We start from the raw sequence: 20,017 nt of genomic DNA on the forward strand, positions 1-20,017 counted from the left end.
GTACTGATTTCTCAGGATCTATGCAACCAAATTGTGTGAAAATGTAATCACATGTCAGTTCTAGTATAATATATTTGTCCAATGAATACCCATTTATCATCTGCATTTCTTCTTGGTGTAGCAATTTTAATGGTCAGTAGTGTACTTATTTAACTACTTCAGTTGACAGATTTGATGTTGCCTGGCATCAACTGTTATCTATAGATTCATACTTAAATTCTTGATTTAGGTAGGTACTTTGTCACAGACGACAGTACATGCAAAAACATAGGTATTAAAGCCTTTGTAAGCCTCCACACAATGTTCCAAAACCTGTTACCCTCCAAACAATATTAAATTATGAAGTAGTCGTTAGGCTTACAAGTCCCCCATTGATACAGAAGGAAAAAAATAAAAATTATGGATAAGTTAGTGATGCCACATGGTAACAGAAGTCCCTCATAATGGTTGGTTGCAACTATGAAATGTAAAGCTTCAACACTTCCAATTGTTTGTAAAACTGATGACTGGGTTCATATAGTGTTGAAATGTACTAATAAGAAAGCAAACTCATTGTCTATCTGTATACTTTATTTCACTGCCATTTCATTAACCAGTCTGTTTGTATTGACCTACTGCATATGCTTTTGAGAAAGTGCACCACTATGAATTAGCAGTTCAGATCATACAGCCACAGTCATCTCAGATGATAGATTGGAATCACATCTTAAGACAAGTATCAATAACGACCAATCAGTCTTACTACTTGTCTCCTTATCAAAGTTACTGAGGAAGATAAAGTATGAAAGAGCCAGAAAACACTTATCTTAAAATAAGATAGCCTACTTACTCCCAGTTTGGATTTCAAAATGGTCTTTCCACAAAACTTGCTGTTTTCCAATTCATGAACCAGATTGTATGAAATTTAAATGGTAAAATATTGCCAATAGGAATTGACTGTGACTTTTCGAAACTATTTAATTGCACAGTTCACAGTTTTCTCCTAGGAAAGCTTAAATATTGTGATAGCTGAAATCTTCCTGGTAATTGGTTATCAACCTGTCTAGGCTGATGCATTAGTATACTTCAGAAGTGTCTGCAATTAAATAGACTCTGCTGTTGTACGACGTAGATCGATATTGGGTTTACTGTTGTCCTTGTCCTTATCATAAATGATCTTACATTATATCAAAAAGTGAAGAGAGTACTTTTTTCTGACAGTGTAACTGTTAAAACCAAGGCTAATGGAGTAATATCAGCACTTGAAAACATAAATAGTATTTTCTTCAAAATTAATTACTGGTTACTGCAAATTGGGTGTCACTGCATCTCTACGCATGCTGTTCAGTATTGCAGAAGGGCTGACTGCTCCATTAGAAATAATGCATGAAATACTTAAATTTAATTTCTTTGGTGATTATATGGAAGCAAACCTGAATTAAATATCCAAACTCTGCAGCTTTTGCAGTAAGATGATATGAGGTTTTGGAGGTGAAAATGCCAAAAAGTTGACTTACCTGTTGTGTAGTAATTCACCACAACATTGTTTAGTCATTACAATCTCTAAAATGAAACAAACAATGGAAACTTTAAGCTGGAATATCGGCAATATAAGTAAAAGATAGATTGCCACTCACCATCAAGATGGCACACTGAGTTGCAAACAGGCACAACAAAAAGACACTTCCACATTAGCTTCTCCCCCAGGCCTTCTTCAGACAAGGACACACACACACACACACACACACACACACACACACACACACACACACACACACACACACATCCACAAAAGCAAGTACATCTCATGCACAAGTGACCAACATCTCTCATACCTCAGCCCAGAATGCAAATGTCATTCAGAATGGAAGCAATAATCGGGGGGGGGGGGGGGGGATATATAGCAGGGTATGGGTGGGGAGAGAGAAGAGTACTGTCTGTTGCAGCATGCAAGGACTAGACTGCCAACAGGTGCAGTGTTGGAAGGCTGTGGTTTGAGGAGGAGGAGGGGGGCTGAACAGGGAGCAGAAAAAGAGAGGAATGTCAAAGGGAAAAGATGGGCAGGTGCACTGGCAGATTGACACACAAAAAGGATGAGGGGATGAGAGTAGGGAGGAGGTGATTGGACAGAAGGGTTGGAAACTGTTGGTTGGAGGATGTGGAACTACTGTAGGTTGAGGCCAGGATAATTTCAGGAGTGGAGAATGTGTTGTTAGGATAAATCACATCTGAACTGTTCAGAAAAGATGGGGTGGAGGGGAGGGTCCTGACAGCTTGGGTAGTGAAACCACCATTGAAATAAAGCATATTATATTCAGCATCATGTTCTGCCATGTGGTGGTCTCCTTTATTCTTGGACACAGTTTGGTGGTGTCCATTCATACTGTTGGACAGCTAATTGGTAGTCATACCAAAATAAAAAGTTGTGCAGTGATTGCAACAGAGGTGGTATGTGGTGTGACTGCTTTCACAGGTGACCTGGCCTCCAATGGAGTAGGACTGGAAAAAGAAGGGCTGTGGGGGTGTATAGGACAGGTCTTGCACCTAGGTGTTTCGCAGGGATATGATATCAGTGGCAATCGGATGCACTAGGAATGTTGTGGATGTTCGGTGGGCAGTGGAACACCAATATCTTTGTTAGGATGTCCCTTATTTTAGGGCATGATGATAGGTAACCAAAGCTCTGACAAAGGATGTGGTTCATTTTTCCACTCCAGTGTGGTAATGTGTTATGAATGGAACACTCCTTTGTAGCTAGTTCTTGGGGGAAGGGGGTAGTAGTGGGAGGATTAGGGTTATGTGGCGGAAATAGCATGGGAGATCTGTTTGCAGACAAGATCTGGGGGTTAGTGCCTGTCTGTGAAGGCCTTGGTGAGACTCTCAGCACACTTAGCAAGGAAGTTCTTGTCATTGCAGATATGCTGTCCCTGGGTGGCCACGGTGAATGGGGGCAGGATTTTTTGGTATGGAAGGGATGACAGCTGTCACAATGCATGTACTGTTAATGGTTGGTGGATTTAATGTGGACAGATGTGTGGAAGGAGCCATCAGAGAGGAGGAGGTCAACATCCTGGGAAGTCACATGCTGGGTTAAGGAGGACTAGGTGAAGTGGAGGGGAGAGAAGATGTTGAAGGTTGTCAAAGAATGAAGACAGGGTGTCTTAGCCATGGGTCTAGATCATGAAAATATCATAAATGAACTTGAACCAGACTAGTGGTTTGGCATTTGGGGGGGGGGGGGGGGCTAGAAAGACCTCCTGTAGAAGGCCCATAAACAGGCTAGCATAGGAGGGTGCAATGCATTGGCCGCGATTGTGCCACAGGTGTTTTGTGTGCCTTCCTTTCAACGGATAATTAGTTATGAGTTAGGATGAAGTTAATAAAGTGTGCCAGCCACGGTGGCCAAGTGCTTCTAGGCGCTTCAGTCGGGAATCGTGCAACTGCTACGATCGCAGGTTCAAATCCTGCCTCGGGCATGGATGTGTGTGATGTCCTTAGGTTAGTTAGATTTAAGTAGTTCTAAGTTCTAGGGGACTAATGACCTCAGTTGTTAAGTCCCATAGTGCTGAGAGCCATTTGAACCATTAATAAAGTGTATCAGGAATGGGGTAGCAGTGGGTTTTGAGTCTTAAGAATGATGGGAAAGGTAGTGTTCAGTTGTGGTAAGACCATGAGCATGAGGGATGTTAGTGTATAGGGAAGTAGCGTCAAGAGTGATGAGTAGGAATTCAAAAGATAATGCAGTGGGGATGATAGAAAGTTTGTAGAGGGAATGGTTGGTATCGCTGATGTGGAAGGCTAGATTACTGACAGTTGGTTGAAGTTGTTGGTCAATGAGGTCCAAAATTCTTTCAGGGGGACACAATAACAAGCTACAATGGGACATCCAGGATTGTAGGGGTTTTTACATTTTGGGGAGCATTCAGAAGGTAGGTGTACAGGATGTCGTAGGAGTGTGGGGAGGAAATGGATTCAGGCAAGAGGTTCTGTGAAAGGCCTAAGGCTTTAAGCAGTGATTGGAGGTTATGTTGGTCTTCTGGGATGGGTTCACTCTGGCAGAGTTGATAGACAGTTGGCAGAGGCCTTCCACCAGGTAGTCCTGTGATTCAAACAACAGTGATAGGACTTTTGCCTACAGGTAGGATAGCTAAATGTGGGATTATGGCTAAAGATGAGGGCTTTGAACAGGACTGAAACTTCTGTGATGAGGTTAAAAAGAATTTTTGGGAATGTTCCATCTCTGAGTTGTGTGGTGTGTTGGAAGGTAGTTTTGGGAAGGGGGGGGGGGGGGTGACAACTACCATCCAACCCTGGTCTTCCCTCCTTCCACTCCCTGGTCACCTTCCAGGAATTCCTTGGCCTCACCAACCTTCCACAGGTCCTTTCTTCAGAACATCAAACTCCCAGGGGAAGAAAGTACAGCCATACACATCTTAAACCAAATCTTGACCTAATCGTCCTACTTGCAGACAAAGGTTCCACCACTGTTGTTATAAATCGCATTGACTACCTGTGAAGGCCTCTAGGAATTATGTATAAACTGTGCCAGAATAATCCCATCAGAAAAGTCCAACATAACCTCCAATCACCAATTAAAGAGTTATGGCTTTCCCCGTACCCCTTGCCTGAGTCCATTTCCTGTCCTCACTCCTATGACACCCTGTATACCTGCATTCTGAATGCTCCCCAAAATCCACAAACCCAACAATCCTGGACACCCAATTGTAGCTGGTTATTGTGTCCCACTGAAAGAATTTCTGCCCTCATTGACCAATAACTTCAACCAATTGCCTGTAATCTAGCCTCCCCATCAGAGATACCAACCATTTCCTTTACAGATGTTTCATCATCTGCATCTCATTTATTTCTTTAATTCCTACTCATCACTGTTGACACTCCTTCCCCATCTACTGACATCTCTCATGCTCTTGGTCTCACCACTACTGAACACTACCTTTCCCAACATTCTTAAGACTCAAAACCCACTGCTACCACATTCCTCCTACACTTTATTAACTTCATCCTAACTGACAACTACTTGTCTGTTGAAAGGAAGGCACACAAAAAATCTGCGACACAACCATGGCCATCTGCGTGGCATCCTCCTATGCCATCCTCTTTATGTGCCATCGAGAGGAGATCTTCCTACTCTCTCAAGACACCAAACCCGAAGTCTGGTTTGGATTCATTGATGATATCTTCATGACGTGCAGTCATGGCCAAGACACCTTCCCTCATTCCTTCAGAGCCTCAATACCTTCTCTCCCATCTGCTTCACCTTGTCCTCCTCAACCCATTGTGCAACCTTCAAGGGTGTTGACCTCCTCCTGTATCATGGCGCCATCCACATTTCTGTACACATTAAATTCACCAAGTACCAACTGTATGAGCATTTTGGCAGCTGTCATGGCGTCTGCATCAAAAAATCCTTCCATACAGTCTGGCCATCCAGGAATGTGTATCTATAGTGATAGGAATTCCATTGCACACTGTGCTGAGAGTCCCACCAAGGTCTTGAGGCATTATCTCCTTCACCTAGTCTGCAAACAGATCTCCCTTGCCGTTTCCCCCACATACCACCAATACTCCCTACCTCCAAGAACCAGTTGCAACAGGGTCCCCCCTTTGGCAGCCAACACTACCTCGGAATGGAACAACTGAACCACATCCTTCATCAGAGCTTTGATTATATATCATCATGCCCTGAAAAGATAAACATCTTACCCAAGATCCTTACCACCCCTCAAAGCAGTTTTCCATTGCTTACCCAACCTTCACAACACCCTGATACATCCCTATGCCACTCCCAATCCCAGCCCCTTGCCACAGGGAACATATCACTGTGAAAGATCAAGGTTCAAAACTTACCCAATCCATCCTTCAGTGCTTCTTATTCCAGTCCTATCAGAGGCTTATCCTACCCCATTAGAGACTCGGCCATCTGAGAAAGCAGCCATGTCATGTACCAGCTCTGTTGCAATTAGTGCACAGCTTTTTATATTGGTATAACTACCAACCAGCTAGCCACCAGGATGAACGGCCACAGCCAAACTGCGGCTAGGAGCAGAGAAGGTCACTCTGTTGCACTACATGCAGTTGAACATAACATGCTTGATTTCAATTGCTGCTTCACTACCCAAGCCATCTGAATCCTCTCCTTAACCACCATTTTTTTCTTAACTGCATCAGTGGGAGTTATCCTTACAACACATTCTCCGAATAAAATCTTCTCAGTTTCCAAGCTGCGTCAATTCAAATAAAATTCTCGAGCTTTTGATGGCCATCTCCACTATCATCATCAGGAGTAAAACAGTTGACTACCAGGGCTGGCACAGTTTTCCACTTTTATAACCACAGTTGCAGCTTCTAGCACCAATCAGAGAGGGCTGAAATGAGGCATGTATCTAAGGTGAGTTGGGCAGCTCACAGCAGCTCCGGCCCATCACAGGACCGTGGAGATAGATGGTGCAAAGGCCCAGCGCCTCTTTTGAAAACGTTGCTCCCACCTGCCTACAAGCATCAAGCATCCATTGCTGGTTCCTTTCAATATCTAAATCCCACCCCCATGCCCTGTATGTGTGTATCCCTGGTCTCTATTAAAATTGTTGCTGTTCATTGTAATATTATTTGCCTCTTTTATAATGGAATCCCAGTATGTTGACACTTGAGCCAGGACTCTCTTGTTTTCATACTTTATGTTGTATTGTCTTTCATGCAATGCTCAGCTTTGGCTGACTTGTCAAACTCCCTTTGTTTAATATGACACTTTTGCTCGATACAGTGCTCTGCAGCTGTGCAATCTGGCCTAGATAGATGCTACTGCATTCGCAAGGGGTACTGTACACAGGCACACAAAGAGCTATGTCATCTATAATGTGGCACAACATTTCTCATATATTGGTGGCAGGCCAGAACAGTGGTCTGAGTCCATGCCTCTGCAGCACATACTCACTATGGCAGGAAAGCATCCAACTTGGCCTCTTCTGTCGGCACATAAGGTTTCCTTCTTCAGTGGAAGCTGAAAATGTTTTCAATGTCCCTCTTGCTATGACCATTCTCTCTGAAAACATCTCAAGTGCTGAAATTCAGACTGCTGGACATCGTCATCAGAAATGACCTATTCTCTGTGTGGTAATGTGCTCAGGACTGCTTTCCTGTGTACAAGGTGGTGAACACTATAGCCGTTTGAGTACTGATCAGTGAGTGTCAGTTTCTTGCACACTGTACGAACAAGCTGGGCTCCTGCATTCCACTAAACTAAAACATGCAAGAAAGGTAGCTTACCATCCTTCTCCATCTCCTGGCTGATTTAATGTTGGTATGGACACCGTTCATGTGATCAACAAACTGATGCATTTCATTTTCACTGTGAGGCCTTATCAGAAAAATGTCATCGACTTATCTTAGGAAGCAAGACAGATGCAATGCCACAGAGTTTAGAGCCTGCTTGTTGAAATGCTCCATGAAGACATTTGCAACTGCTGGAGACAGTGGAGATCCCATTGCTGTGCCATCCGTTATTTCATAATATTCATTGTGGTACAGGAAATATGTTGTTTTAGGACATGAGGAAACAATTTGATGATTCCAGGTGGAAATTATCGGGCCAAAATATCCAGCATGTCTTATACTAGCACCCTTGTAAAAAGTAACACAACTTCCAGACTAACCATTACATTGTTTAAGCCTGTTTTCATCTTCTTGAGTTTTATAACAAATGTGTGTGAGTGTACAAGAAGGTGTTCAAAATGTCCCAGTTTTGGTGCTAATAATTGTGCAAGATGTTTTGTCAGTCTGTAGGTTGGAAAATTTATTGCACTAACAATGGGCCTAAGAGGGACATTTTTCTTATTGTATCTTTGGTAAACCATAAAGCATGAGAAAAGTGTGGGAGATCTGCCGGCAAGAGGCGTTAATAACTTTCCTTTCTTTCTGACAGTGGCCTGTGTGGGATCAAGACTAGGCTTGTGGTATGCGTCATCTTTTAATAAAAGTCTTCAGTGTTCAGAACCACAGCAGTATTTTCTTGTTGTCAGGTAAGGCCTCCATAGCCAGCATAGTTCTGTGATGGAACTATGGGAAGACAATCGAATTGATATCTATGCGGCAAGTTTTCAGTGTGGAGGGCATGCAGTGCAGCAGAATCAAATGTGCTCAAATAGTGCATGCCCAACACCAAGTGAATCCACCACGCATGTGCTGGTGGGGCCTTAAATACCAGAGCTCAGTGCATTTCCGCCAGTATCGCCTAAAGATCGCTCGAACACTCTGCACCAAAATATTGTGGCAGGAAGTTACAAACATCTGGCAGTTCTCCCAAAATTTTCTGGAGCAATAAGCCACATTGTTCCTCCTGGCTAATATTAGATTTCAGTGTATTGACTTTCTCCAGTATAGTGGTTAGTCTGATGTCCTCAGCTGCCTCGTACAAGTGATGCTGAATGCACTACTCTATTCCGCTAATAATATACAAAATTGGTAGATGTCGCAGACTCAGTGCTGCCACAGAGGGGTAGTCCTGTTCTTGGTTGGATAATTAAACAACTGTTCTAGTGGCCTCAGCTCCTCCATAATTAAGCTGTCAAACATGTTATGTTGCTTAAATGTTGTTTTCCACAGACTTGCAAGTTGTCGTGCTGCCATGGATACGCCCACCTTCCCAACTGAATGGCAACAAGGTTGATGAGAAAAATTGATGACAATCAAATAAGTTTCTGGCATTAGGATCAAGCTCATACCTAGTCTGCCGTATTTGTTGTCTCACTATGGGATGACTTCTCCTCTTCAAAATTCTGTCCACTGTAAGAGTTTAAATGTGGCACTTAACAACAATGCATAGAGGAATTACCTCCTTGTTCTGGCAGCACTGCAAAAATGCTAAAGAAAGTAATGTGATTCCTTTTTATACAGTTTTTCCAGCAGTCTCACAATGCACATTACACCTTCGCTGTAGAGGAAAGATATGTGATCTCAGAGTCTTTCTTGGTTTTCAAGCTGTGTCAATTCAAATAAAATTCTCGAGCTTTCAATGGCTGTCTGCACAATCATTATCAGAAGCAAAACCACTGATTGCTGGGGGTGGCTCGGTTTTCTGCTTATATAGCCTCAGTTGTAGCCTCTGCACAAATTGGAGAGGGCCAAAATGATGCATAGGCAGAAGGTGAATTGGGCAGGTCATAGCAGCTCCGGTCCACCATGGGACCGAGTAACATCAAGTGGCACAAGGGACCAGTGTCACATTTGAAACTGCTTCTCCCATGTCCCTACAAGTGTCAAGTACCTGTCATTTCTTCCTTTCAACATCCAAACCCTGCCCCCATGCCTTACTAAGTGTGTACCCCTGGTTGTATTAAAATTGTTGCTGCTCATTCTAATCTCAGCTGCCTCTTTTGTAACATAATCCCAGTATATAATATTAGGCAGAAGGAATGATATGACTTACTCTTATTGCATGAGAACAAAACATGGTTGTCTTACCAATCAACAAAGGAAATGCCACTGTGGTTCTGAACACTGAAGACTACCATCTGAAGGTGCTAAATTTATTAGAAGATGACATGTATCGGAAGCTTAGTTTCAGTCTGACACAGGCCATCATCAGAAAGAAAGGAGTTATTAAAGGACTCTGGTTTAGCAGATGAAGTGGTGAAGAAATTGATGCCTTTTGCTGCCAGACCACCCAAGCTTTATGGATTTCCAAAGGTATGCAAGGAAAATGTACTTCTTAAGTCCATTGTTGGTGTAATCAGTTCACCCACCTACAGATTGGCAAAACGTCTTGCACAATTATTAGCACCAAAGCTGGAATATTGTGAACAACTTGTAAACTCACACACATTCGTTGAAACAATATACTTCTTGTGCCATGACGAAAATTACCAAATGGTTGATGGCTCAGCAATGGGATCGTCATTGTCTCCGTCAGTCACGAATTTCTTCTTGGAGCACTTGGAGGAGTAGGCTCTTAACACTATGACATTGCTTCTATTTTGCTTCCTAAGGTATGTCGATAATACCTTCCTGATATGGCTTCACAGTGAAGATGCTCCAGTGTCCTCCCCAACATTAAATTTATCATCCAGGTGGAGAAGGATGGCAAGCTCTTGTTAATGGATGTTTTAGTTGAGCAGAAGGCAGAAGACTGGCTTGTTTCTTTGGTACAGGAAAGGATTCACATTGATCAGCACTTTAATGGCAGTAGTTCTCACTGCCTTGTACACAAGAAAGTGCTCCTGAACACAGAGAGCAGAAACCAATTCTGATGACAACCACCTACAGTCTGAATTGTAGCACTTGAGACATATGCTCAGAGAGAATGGTTGTAACAAGAGAGCATTGGAAACACTTTCAGGTGCCACTCAAGAAGGATACCTTGTGAATTGGCAGAAGAAGTCAAGCTGGCTGCTTTCCTGCCAAACTGTGAGGCAAAGAGCAGCAAGTTAGGATGTGTGCTCCAGAGGCATGGACTGGACCAGTGCTCTGGACTGCCCCAAGTTATGAGATATGCTGTGCCCTATTACAGAGAACATAGCTCTTCATGTGCCAGTGTGTATGGTGTCCCTTGCAAATGCAGCTGCATCTATCTAGGTCAGACAATTTGCACAACTGCAGAGTGTTGTACTGAGCATAAGAGTCATATTAAACAAAGGGATCTTGACAAGCTGAGCATTGCCTGGAAAATGTACACAAAATATTGTTTGAAAACGAGAGTGTTTTAGCTAATGTGTCAACATATTGTGATTCCATTATAAAAGAAGCAGCTGTGATTAGAATGAACAACAACAATTTTAATACAGACACACTTAGTATGGCATATGGCAAACTTTGGATGTTGAGAGGAAGCAACAATGGATGCTTTACACTGGTAGGGAGACGAGAGCAGCGGGATCAACCATGGCACTGGCCCCTTATGCCACCTGACACCATTTGATCCCACTTTGGGCAGGAGCTGTTATGGGCTACCCAACTCACCTTCTGCGCATGCATTGTTTTGACCCTCTTTGATTGGTGCCAGAGCCTACAATTGCAATATGAGCGGAAAACAATGCCAGCCCAGCAGCAGTGGCTCTACTTGTGACAACGATGGCAGAGGTAGTCATTGAAAGCTTGGGAATTTTATTTGAATTGACGCAGCTTGAAAACCAATAAGATTTTATTCAGGCATGCTACTGTGAAGGATTCCAAGAAAACATATCCTTCACTCCCGAAATTCACCAGGTTCAACGTACAGTAACCTTCTGCCCCAGCGTCCTCCACCCAACACTTTCTACCCCCTTTGTTCTGTTACCTCCTCCCTTTTCTCATCCCCTCACCCTTTTTGTATGCTGCCCTCTGCCAACACAACCACCCATCTTTTCCCTTACCCACTTCTCTCCTGTTCGCTCCTCATTTCACCCCACCACCTCTCCAAACCAGAGCCCCCCAACACTGTGAACATTGGCAGTGTAGTCCCTGTGTGCTCTGCCAGACAGCACTCGTGTCTCCCCCCACCTGTACCCTAGTATCCTCTCCCCTTGCCTGTCCCCTCCAGCCGGCTGCGGTGGTCTCGCGGTTCTAGGCGCGCAGTCCGGAACCGTGCGACTGCTACGGTCGCAGGTTCGAATCCTGCCTCGGGCATGGATGTGTGTGATGTCCTTTGGTTAGTTAGGTTTAAGTAGTTCTAAGTTCTAGGGGACTGATGACCACAGCAGTTGAGTCCCATAGTGCTCAGAGCCATTTGAGCCATTTTGTCCCCTCCAGATTGCTGCTTCTGTTCTATGTGACAGCTACATTCTTATCTGAGCTGCCAGAGATGGCAGTAATGTGTATATGAGATGAACTTGCCTTGTGTGAATGAATTTGTGTGTGTTCCTTTTTCTGAAGAAGGCTTTGGATGAAAGCTAATGTGTAAGTGTCTTTTCATTGTGGCTGTCTGCAGCTCAATGTGCCATCTTTACATTGAGTAGCAATCTATCTTTTCCTTATATCATCATTCTCTAAAATAATACTGTTTTTGGACATTGTGTGGATTATTCTTCTGAATACATCAGATAAGAATAATAAGATTTATAATTTATAAGCTAAAGCCTTGAGTTTAACAATAAATTTTTCATTTTAATATAGTTCACATTTGATAATACATAAAACCAATGTTACATGTTGTTATCATTGTAATACAGCTTGTGGATTACCTAATACTTGAGGCTGAAATAATTACAAAGCAGAAGATGTCTGTTTACTTTTAATGAAGGCAAAGAACTCATCTAGAGAATCAACTGGATTTTGTGTTAAAGTTCTTTTCATTTGATAATAGGAAGGGCTGTGAAGCTTTTAGGAAGGACATTTTCTTGCTCCAGACCAGCATGAAGTGTATATTTTTCCATATATGCTGCTCTGTGGGTGTATGTATGGTGTTTTGACTTTTATCTAGTGCTGTAACATTTTAAGTTTGGATTAATTGTTTTCACAAGCAGTGTTACTTTTACTATACAGGGTGAGTCTTGTTAACATGTAGAAACCACTGAAGCAACATAGATGATGCTGAGACAATTAATTTAAGACACATGGGGTTGCAGATATCAGGAAATACCCCAAATGTGGACGAAAAATGTTGAACATGTGACATTACCAGATTACATACCTGCTGTACATTGGCTTGTCGATCCTACCCTTGCAGGTAGCAAGGCCATGCTGCAGAAGGGGACAGCTGTTTCATGAAATGGCCTCCCTGATCACCCGATCTCACTTCATGTGACTTTTTTGTGTGGGGACACAATACGGATCTGGTGTATCTACCGCCTCTATCGTGTGATGTAGCGGAGCTCCAGGAGAGAATACAGGAAGTGATTGCCACAGATGACGATCCCATGCTGGGATGGGTATGGCAAGAATTCAGTTACCGTATTGATGTCTGCCAGGTCACCCATGGTTCGCATATTGAATACTTTCAAATTTTCTCTTCAAAATGCAATATGTATGACATCTGTACAATACTTAGGTCTTGTGCAATAAATAATTGAAAGTGTTCCCGGACTTTATGTACTCCCTATATTGACATCCACATTCTTAAATTGCTTGTCTCAGAATCGTCTACTAAGTGTCTTATGCTTAACTGCTTGTCTCAGTGTCATATACCTCACTTCAGGGGTTTTGAAAGATTAATAAGAATCACCCTGTATATACACTTATAATGGTAAATACGCCTAATTTTGGAAGCAGGTTTTGTGGTTATTGATATGACACCACATATAATTCTGACAGCTTTTGTCGACTATGTAGTAATGTGTTTGTGTTGTGCCAGCCCATACTTCTATCACATAGTTCAGGTTCTATGAAACAACAAATGATATGTAGCTTTTGACACATACATGTTTCTAAAATAATTGGTAATCATCTTTGGCAAACATGTTTTTAGATACCTTGTAGGCTGTTTAAGAAATCTTAACTGCATGTCTCTGTTGAGGTTATCCTGGACTGTAATCTTCAAGAATTTTGTCCAGTTTTCCATTTACGCAGTAATATTCTTATGGATGGTTTCATACCAAACTCTGTTTCTAAGTGTTAAATCCATTATTACAGTTAAAAGTCCATAATTGCAGTCTTTGCAGCACTTATAAGTTGATGGATTTCATTGAAATACTGGTCTGTTTCATTAATAACACAGTTACACAGTACCTCTAGACTGTCATAAGCTTTTTATTTGCACATAATTGATCTATTATCTTCATACAATATTATTATTATTATATTTTTTTAGAATCAGGAACATAGTACTTTATAACATTAACGTGAATCAATGAGTGAAGGTATTCTGGTGTGGAACCTTGAGGTACTGCATATTTTATATTAATAAGTTTGGATTTGAATGACCCACTGCTTGTTTTAAGCAACAAAAATTGTTTTCTGTTGCTCATGTATGATTTCGTTAACAGACAGAAGTTGCTCTCATACTCAGATTCCATAGCAAGTCAAGTAATATGGAGATGATAAACAATAAGATACCTTTTCTAGATCGAGGAATACTGCAATAACATATTCTTTGTTCTCTAAGGCAATTATTATTTCCTCTGTCAACTGTGCTGCAGCTTTTGAAACTGACTTGTTTTTCATAAAGCCATTTTGATTCTCAAATGTTGGGTAGTGTTGATACTGGAATGTAATTAGTCTAGTGTAAATAGCCTTCTCAATTCTCTTAGAACATGTAGGTAAGATTGAGATGGGTCATTACCTTCGAGTTTTAGATTTATGAGAGGGTATTGTACAGTTCTAATTATCACCCTTAAAAATGTGGTAGTCTGTGTTGATTTTTTGTTGTTAGTTCTTCTCTATATAGTCACCATCCAGATTTATACATTTTTATCGGCATTCCTTGAACTTCCAAATGCCTTGATCATAGAAGTTTGCAGATTTTGCCTTAAAACACTCTTCCACTTCATTAATTACGTTTTGTCAAATCGATGACGATGCAACGAATTCTTCATTTCTGGTAACAAGAAAACTTGGTGAGAGGCCAGCAAATAAGGTGGATGCTGCAATATCTGAAAACCACATGCCCTTATACTGTCAGGAGCAACTTGAGATGAATGGGTGAGATCAACACCTTTGGAGAGTGTACCACAGTGTTTTGTAATCAGGGCTTTGCAGAACTAGAGTAAAAGATTGCTGTAGCATCTGGCAGTGATGATTTGACCCATGGAAAAGTAATCTGTGAGGGTGACTCCATAACAGACCCACAGAAGTTGAAAGCATGTCTTTTCAAGCTGACTTTTGCACTTCGCTCAGCTGTCAGGGACATGTGACCAGTTTGTAAATTTCTTTTGCACCTCACAATAGATTATAAGATTAGCAGTCATTTCCATAAACAGCTGACATCTCATCACGCATCCCCCAGGTACTTGTACCCTTCAAATGCAATCACTTCCGAAATTCACCATTGGGGGGGGGGGGGGGGGGGGGGGGGGGGGGGGGGGAGAAAAATTCACACAATTAACTGAAATTTTTAGCTTCATGCAGTGGGTGGCCAATGATAAAACTGAGAAAGTTTTTATCAGTGTAGCATAATTTTTTCAGGATGATAGTTAGAACCTTCAGTACCCACTCACATCGTCTTCTCTGTAGATTGATGATAGTTGCTCTATTTTTAGATAGTCTGGGAAAGTACGTGATGTTATTAAATCATCTACTGCTGTGGCCATATTATCAGGCATGGGATATATGTATTCGGGTGCAGTTCTTTTTATACCATTGTAAGCTTTTTAGCATACTACTGAGATTTTCAATATTTTAATCATGGGTGGTTCATTTTGTCACTTTTTTTTTTCTTTTTGTTGCTGACAATAATTATTTTCAGCATCTATCAGCAGCTTAACACAGTGGTCAAGTACCTATAAATAACGTAAGAAATTGCGTAAAAGGCCAGCATGTCACCATAGTTTTTCACTGTACTGTACTTTAATTGTAAAACTGACTCACTCTGCATAGTAGCAAGAGGTCCCTATTACAATGGAAGGAACACGCAAATAACTAACCCTCCAGTGAAGTATCCATTGCTATTGTTCTGTATTGTTACCAGTATTCTCAAGCAACTTACTGCGTCAAACAGGACCACAGCACATTGGAGTGGCTCATGAAATTAAACTATATTTTGTAGACTGTAATAGGTATGCAATATCATAGCATTTTCTCTGTTGTGTAAACATACATTTCCATAATTTTGTTTGTATGTGTATGTATACATATAAGCAAACACATAGGTTGTATAATTAATTGTCAGGTTTAAATGCAGCAGAGGTGCTGTAGGAATCAGCTTTAAATGAATGCTGAGTCAACAAAAGTGCTGACATATGTTTCATAGCCATGGAAAAAAAGTAAGTCTATTGCAATGAAATTTTGTGTGTGTATTATAAACCTCACAGACAAAAAATCTGTCGCACCCAAGACATACCTTACTAACACTGTGTAATATGACCTCTGGCCTTAATAATGGCCTCAAACTAGTGAGAAAGATGATCCACAAGTTTCTTCAGGTGGCTGATTCCAATCATTGGTGATTAGATTCAATACAGCTAGAAAATCATGGGAATGTTGATTCATTAAAAAATTGGTAATAATCTAAATGTCTTATTCTCTCTTACCTTCAGAACAGTTGTGTGCTTACTGTGGTGGCCATGATTATTCTTCCATATGTACATTTCATGAAATTATGGTCTGTGATTAAAATTGGTTGAAATTGGTAGTAAAGTATATTTTGGCTGTTTCTTGCTTTTTTGTTCCCTGACCACGTATTGTAGTCATTTGTTCTTGTGATCATATTTTATGTCGTTTTACGGTTTCTTTCTTTCTTCATGTCTCTCTTGTTTGGTTCTGTTCAAGATATTCATCTTTGTTTGTCCACATGTTATGCTGCAAATAACAGTAGCTGTGCCCAGTTCACCATTGCAACATGCATATGCTTGATGACTCTATGATTAAATCACTTCCTGTTTGAGATAAATTTCAGTTAATTACTTTCTTGTACATACCTGTTCATATTTAACTGTATCCCGAGCATCATGTTTCTGAGTGTTGAAGTCACTGTCAGAGTAAGTACCATTCCTCCACAAATCAAGTTAGTGATTATTCATCTTCAAAATTACTCACAATAAATTATTGCTGTTGATTCTGATGATAACAAGAAGCTCCACTTACTCACTGAGAGCATAACATATACAGATGTGATCCACAAGACAACATATGAAAAACTGCAAAATTAATTTTTTTGAAAAATGGAAAAAATAGATATCCATTAGTTTTGTAGCATGGAACTCCACTTTCACTATAACATTCGTTGGCTATTTTTTGCTGATTCCTTCCCCTGTCCCCCTTTCCATATCATCGCCCTGTTGCAAACAGTGTTCAAATAATTGTCTTCTCCAGCTTTCAACCAACCTACCACCATGCTGCCCCACTGGGGAGACTATGTAAATAAAAGTTCAGTAAGTCTCGATGGTGCACATTGAAAAACCATTAAATCTGAGACAACAGAGAGTTTTATTTCATTTATAAAGTTCATGCAACTGGTATGAACCTTCACAGGTCTTTTACAAAAACTCATAATGAACAAGCTATACATTCTTCACATATGACTGAGTGCTGAAAAAAAATTTACTTTGTATACAATTTGGTCTCAAGAATTATGTCATTTAATTTCTGTACATGCTCCTTTTTATGTTTTGTTGACTTATTATAAAGAATTCAACTAGTATTGTGTGATGTTTTTCAGATAATGTATTTCTATGTAAAACACTTTAATAGTCATTAACTTTAATACTTAACACTGAAAATGCTGTATTATGGTGTACACATGTTCTTCAATCACAAGTTTAAAAGATTCTTTATCCTACACAATGCCTTACACTTTTCATTTTCTATATTACTCATTTTTTTTCTAAAAGATAGTTTTACTAAAAAAAGATTTTGAAAACAACATATCACTTATTAGTAGACTGTAGACATTGGAATATAACACAGACAGTTCGTGTCTGTACTGCATTGGCTGCTGAAAAAAATACATTATTAATCTTTTGTTCAGTTATTTCTTATATTCTTGTCAGTGTAATTGATCATATAGTGATTTTTTACAGGAACAGTTCAGTTGCTATATTTTAATTGAATGATTCCACATACAGAGAGATGTGTGTTGAATGTTATATGAATGACTGAAAGAGTGGTGTGCAGGTGTGTGTGTGTGTGTGTGTGTGTGTGTTTTTTTTTTTTTTTTTTTTGGTGGGTGGGTGGATGTGGGGCGAGTGGGTGCACACATGCATGTGTGCATGAGAGAGAGAGAGAGAGAGAGAAGAGCACAGAGCACAGTTAATCCAGACTGTACCAGCACTGAGCCTGGCCAGAAAACAGGACAGCAGATAGCAGTTGTATCAGCACTAAGCCTGGCCGGGAAAAGGGACAGCAGACAGTAGTGGTATTGAGGTTATGTGGCTGTCTTGCCGTAATGCAACTGATGTTGAGCAACTGAAGGCATGCAACAAATGCTCTTGTGACATATACAATGAATTTTGTTTTTTGATGAACCAGAAACTCATATATACACACCTATTCATAGGTGTTCAATATGCACCCTTGAGATACGCGGCATGTGTCAATGTCATATTCAGATTGTTCCCACACTGCAACAAGCATGTCTTGAGTTACAGCTTCCACAGCTGCTGTTATGAGAAGTCTAAGTTCATTAATTGTTGTTGGTAACAGAGGCAGTTAAACAGAGTCTTTTATAAATCCCCCAAGAAACAATCACATGTAGTCAGGTCTGGTGACTTTGGAGGCCAGTAATGTAAGGGTGAATCATTTCGTCCAGTGCGACCGATCCATCATTCAGTAATTCTTTGATTTAAAAGTTCCCGCACTTCCTGAAGCCAGTGTGGCGGTGTCCCATCCTGTTGGTAAATGAAGTCATTTTAATCAGTCTCCAACTGCGGTAAAAAAAAGTTCTCAAGCATATTGAGATATGTGCTAACTGTAACAGTGTTCTCAACAAAGAAAAATGGACCATACACCTTTTCCAATGAAACTGCACAGAACACATTAAATTTTAGAATTTTTTGAATTGTTTATGCTCTGTGCTGTAGTAGGATTCACACCATGCCTAGTATGAAACACTCGCTGAACAGCTATTACTGACACGCTCTGCGCATAATGTAGAACACAAAACACTTCCTGCTGTCCCAACATCATTTTTACTAGAACTGCTGCTACCTAGCAGTAACTGTGTAAAACTTGAAAGTTTGCATTTTCCAACAGTATGTTGTTCACACATGTGTCACATAACTAGTAGTTATTATTTTTTTTAAATTGGATGATTCATTTTGATACACTCTGTATTCAACATAAAGTTTGATGTTCATGGGATGAGTATGTGTCACATTGTCCAGAAAATCATGCACTGACTACTGTATTCAATTCTTCTATTTCTCAGATGATGTTTTGCAAAAGTATAAATATTTATATCTTGTTTCACTAACATTTTGTTTCTTTTATAGGGCTTCCAGTAAATGCCAGCTACACATTTGAAGCTCCACCATTAGTAGCAATTGCTACTTCATCAGCACCTAAAGAAGTAAAGAGACTGTTTGTTCAGATTCTTTTAGACCATGGTGCTGATGCTGACCATCCTGTTCCTTGGTATGCATAGATGTACATTGTTTATAACTGGAAGCCACATGTATTTATTATAATTAACTCAGGTCATGCACCTTGCAGTGTATCCTCAAAATTTATGCATTTCCCACTATCTTCCCTTGTTTCCATGGCTTAATATGTGCACCACTATAGTTGCAGTGTATCCTCAAAATTTATGCATTTCCCACTATCTTCCCTTGTTTCCATGGCTTAATATGTGCACCACTATAGTTGGAGTCATCAATGGTGGCAGTGAGTTTAGACTTGTTCTGCACAGTTATGTCATGCATTCTCTGACAACAAATGACCATTCAGTAGTGTTCTCACAGATCTTCTGTTAATGTTCTTGCAAATGCAAGTATTAAACATGATCATAGCAAGTTATTCAGTGAATTTTTATTCGGTTTTTTGACAACTGTCACAGCTGATGGTGGTGGTAAGCGACAAATTATGCATGTGCAAGTGAGAGACACAATTTACAGTACAAATGGTTTCTTCAAGCACAGAGCACATGTATGCAATTACCGCAACCATTGTGTGGAACCAGCACCAGTGCAGTCCCCATCCTTGACCCGTGTTGCGTGAACTGCCATCATTTGTGGATTGAACTATAGCAACCATTGAGTCCTATGCAGCACTGAATATTTGTACACCTGTAGTCTTCCAAAAGCAAACCTGCACATTAACTGCTTTATCATACTGTATAGAAGTCATATCAGGAAATGAAATGAACACATACTAAAATTTGATTTAACTTTTCATCAAATTCTATATTAGTAGATCAAAATTAAAAGAAATCCTTTTTGTTGCTAAAATGTTCTCATAGTCTGATATTTTAGTTTGGCATACAAGTGTTGTACAGCAGAATAGTCAGATCACAAGAGCTTGT

The 20,017-nt window shown here is 40.5% G+C and overlaps 1 protein-coding gene across 3 annotated transcripts in view; it reads left to right on the plus strand.

Annotated features, from left to right (window-relative positions):
* Positions 1-20,017, plus strand: part of LOC126342147 (ankyrin-1-like) — a 279,165-nt gene that overhangs the window by 184,523 nt on the left and 74,625 nt on the right. For all 3 annotated transcript variants that reach the window (XM_050001830.1, XM_050001829.1, XM_050001831.1), the window contains one exon: positions 18,990-19,131. In XM_050001830.1, coding sequence (XP_049857787.1) covers positions 18,990-19,131 — 142 coding nt within the window. The remainder of the gene's footprint in view (positions 1-18,989; positions 19,132-20,017) is intronic.

Source organism: Schistocerca gregaria, chromosome 1 (assembly GCF_023897955.1).
Source record: "Schistocerca gregaria isolate iqSchGreg1 chromosome 1, iqSchGreg1.2, whole genome shotgun sequence".
In the NCBI taxonomy this organism is placed as follows: Eukaryota; Metazoa; Arthropoda; class Insecta; order Orthoptera; family Acrididae; genus Schistocerca; species Schistocerca gregaria.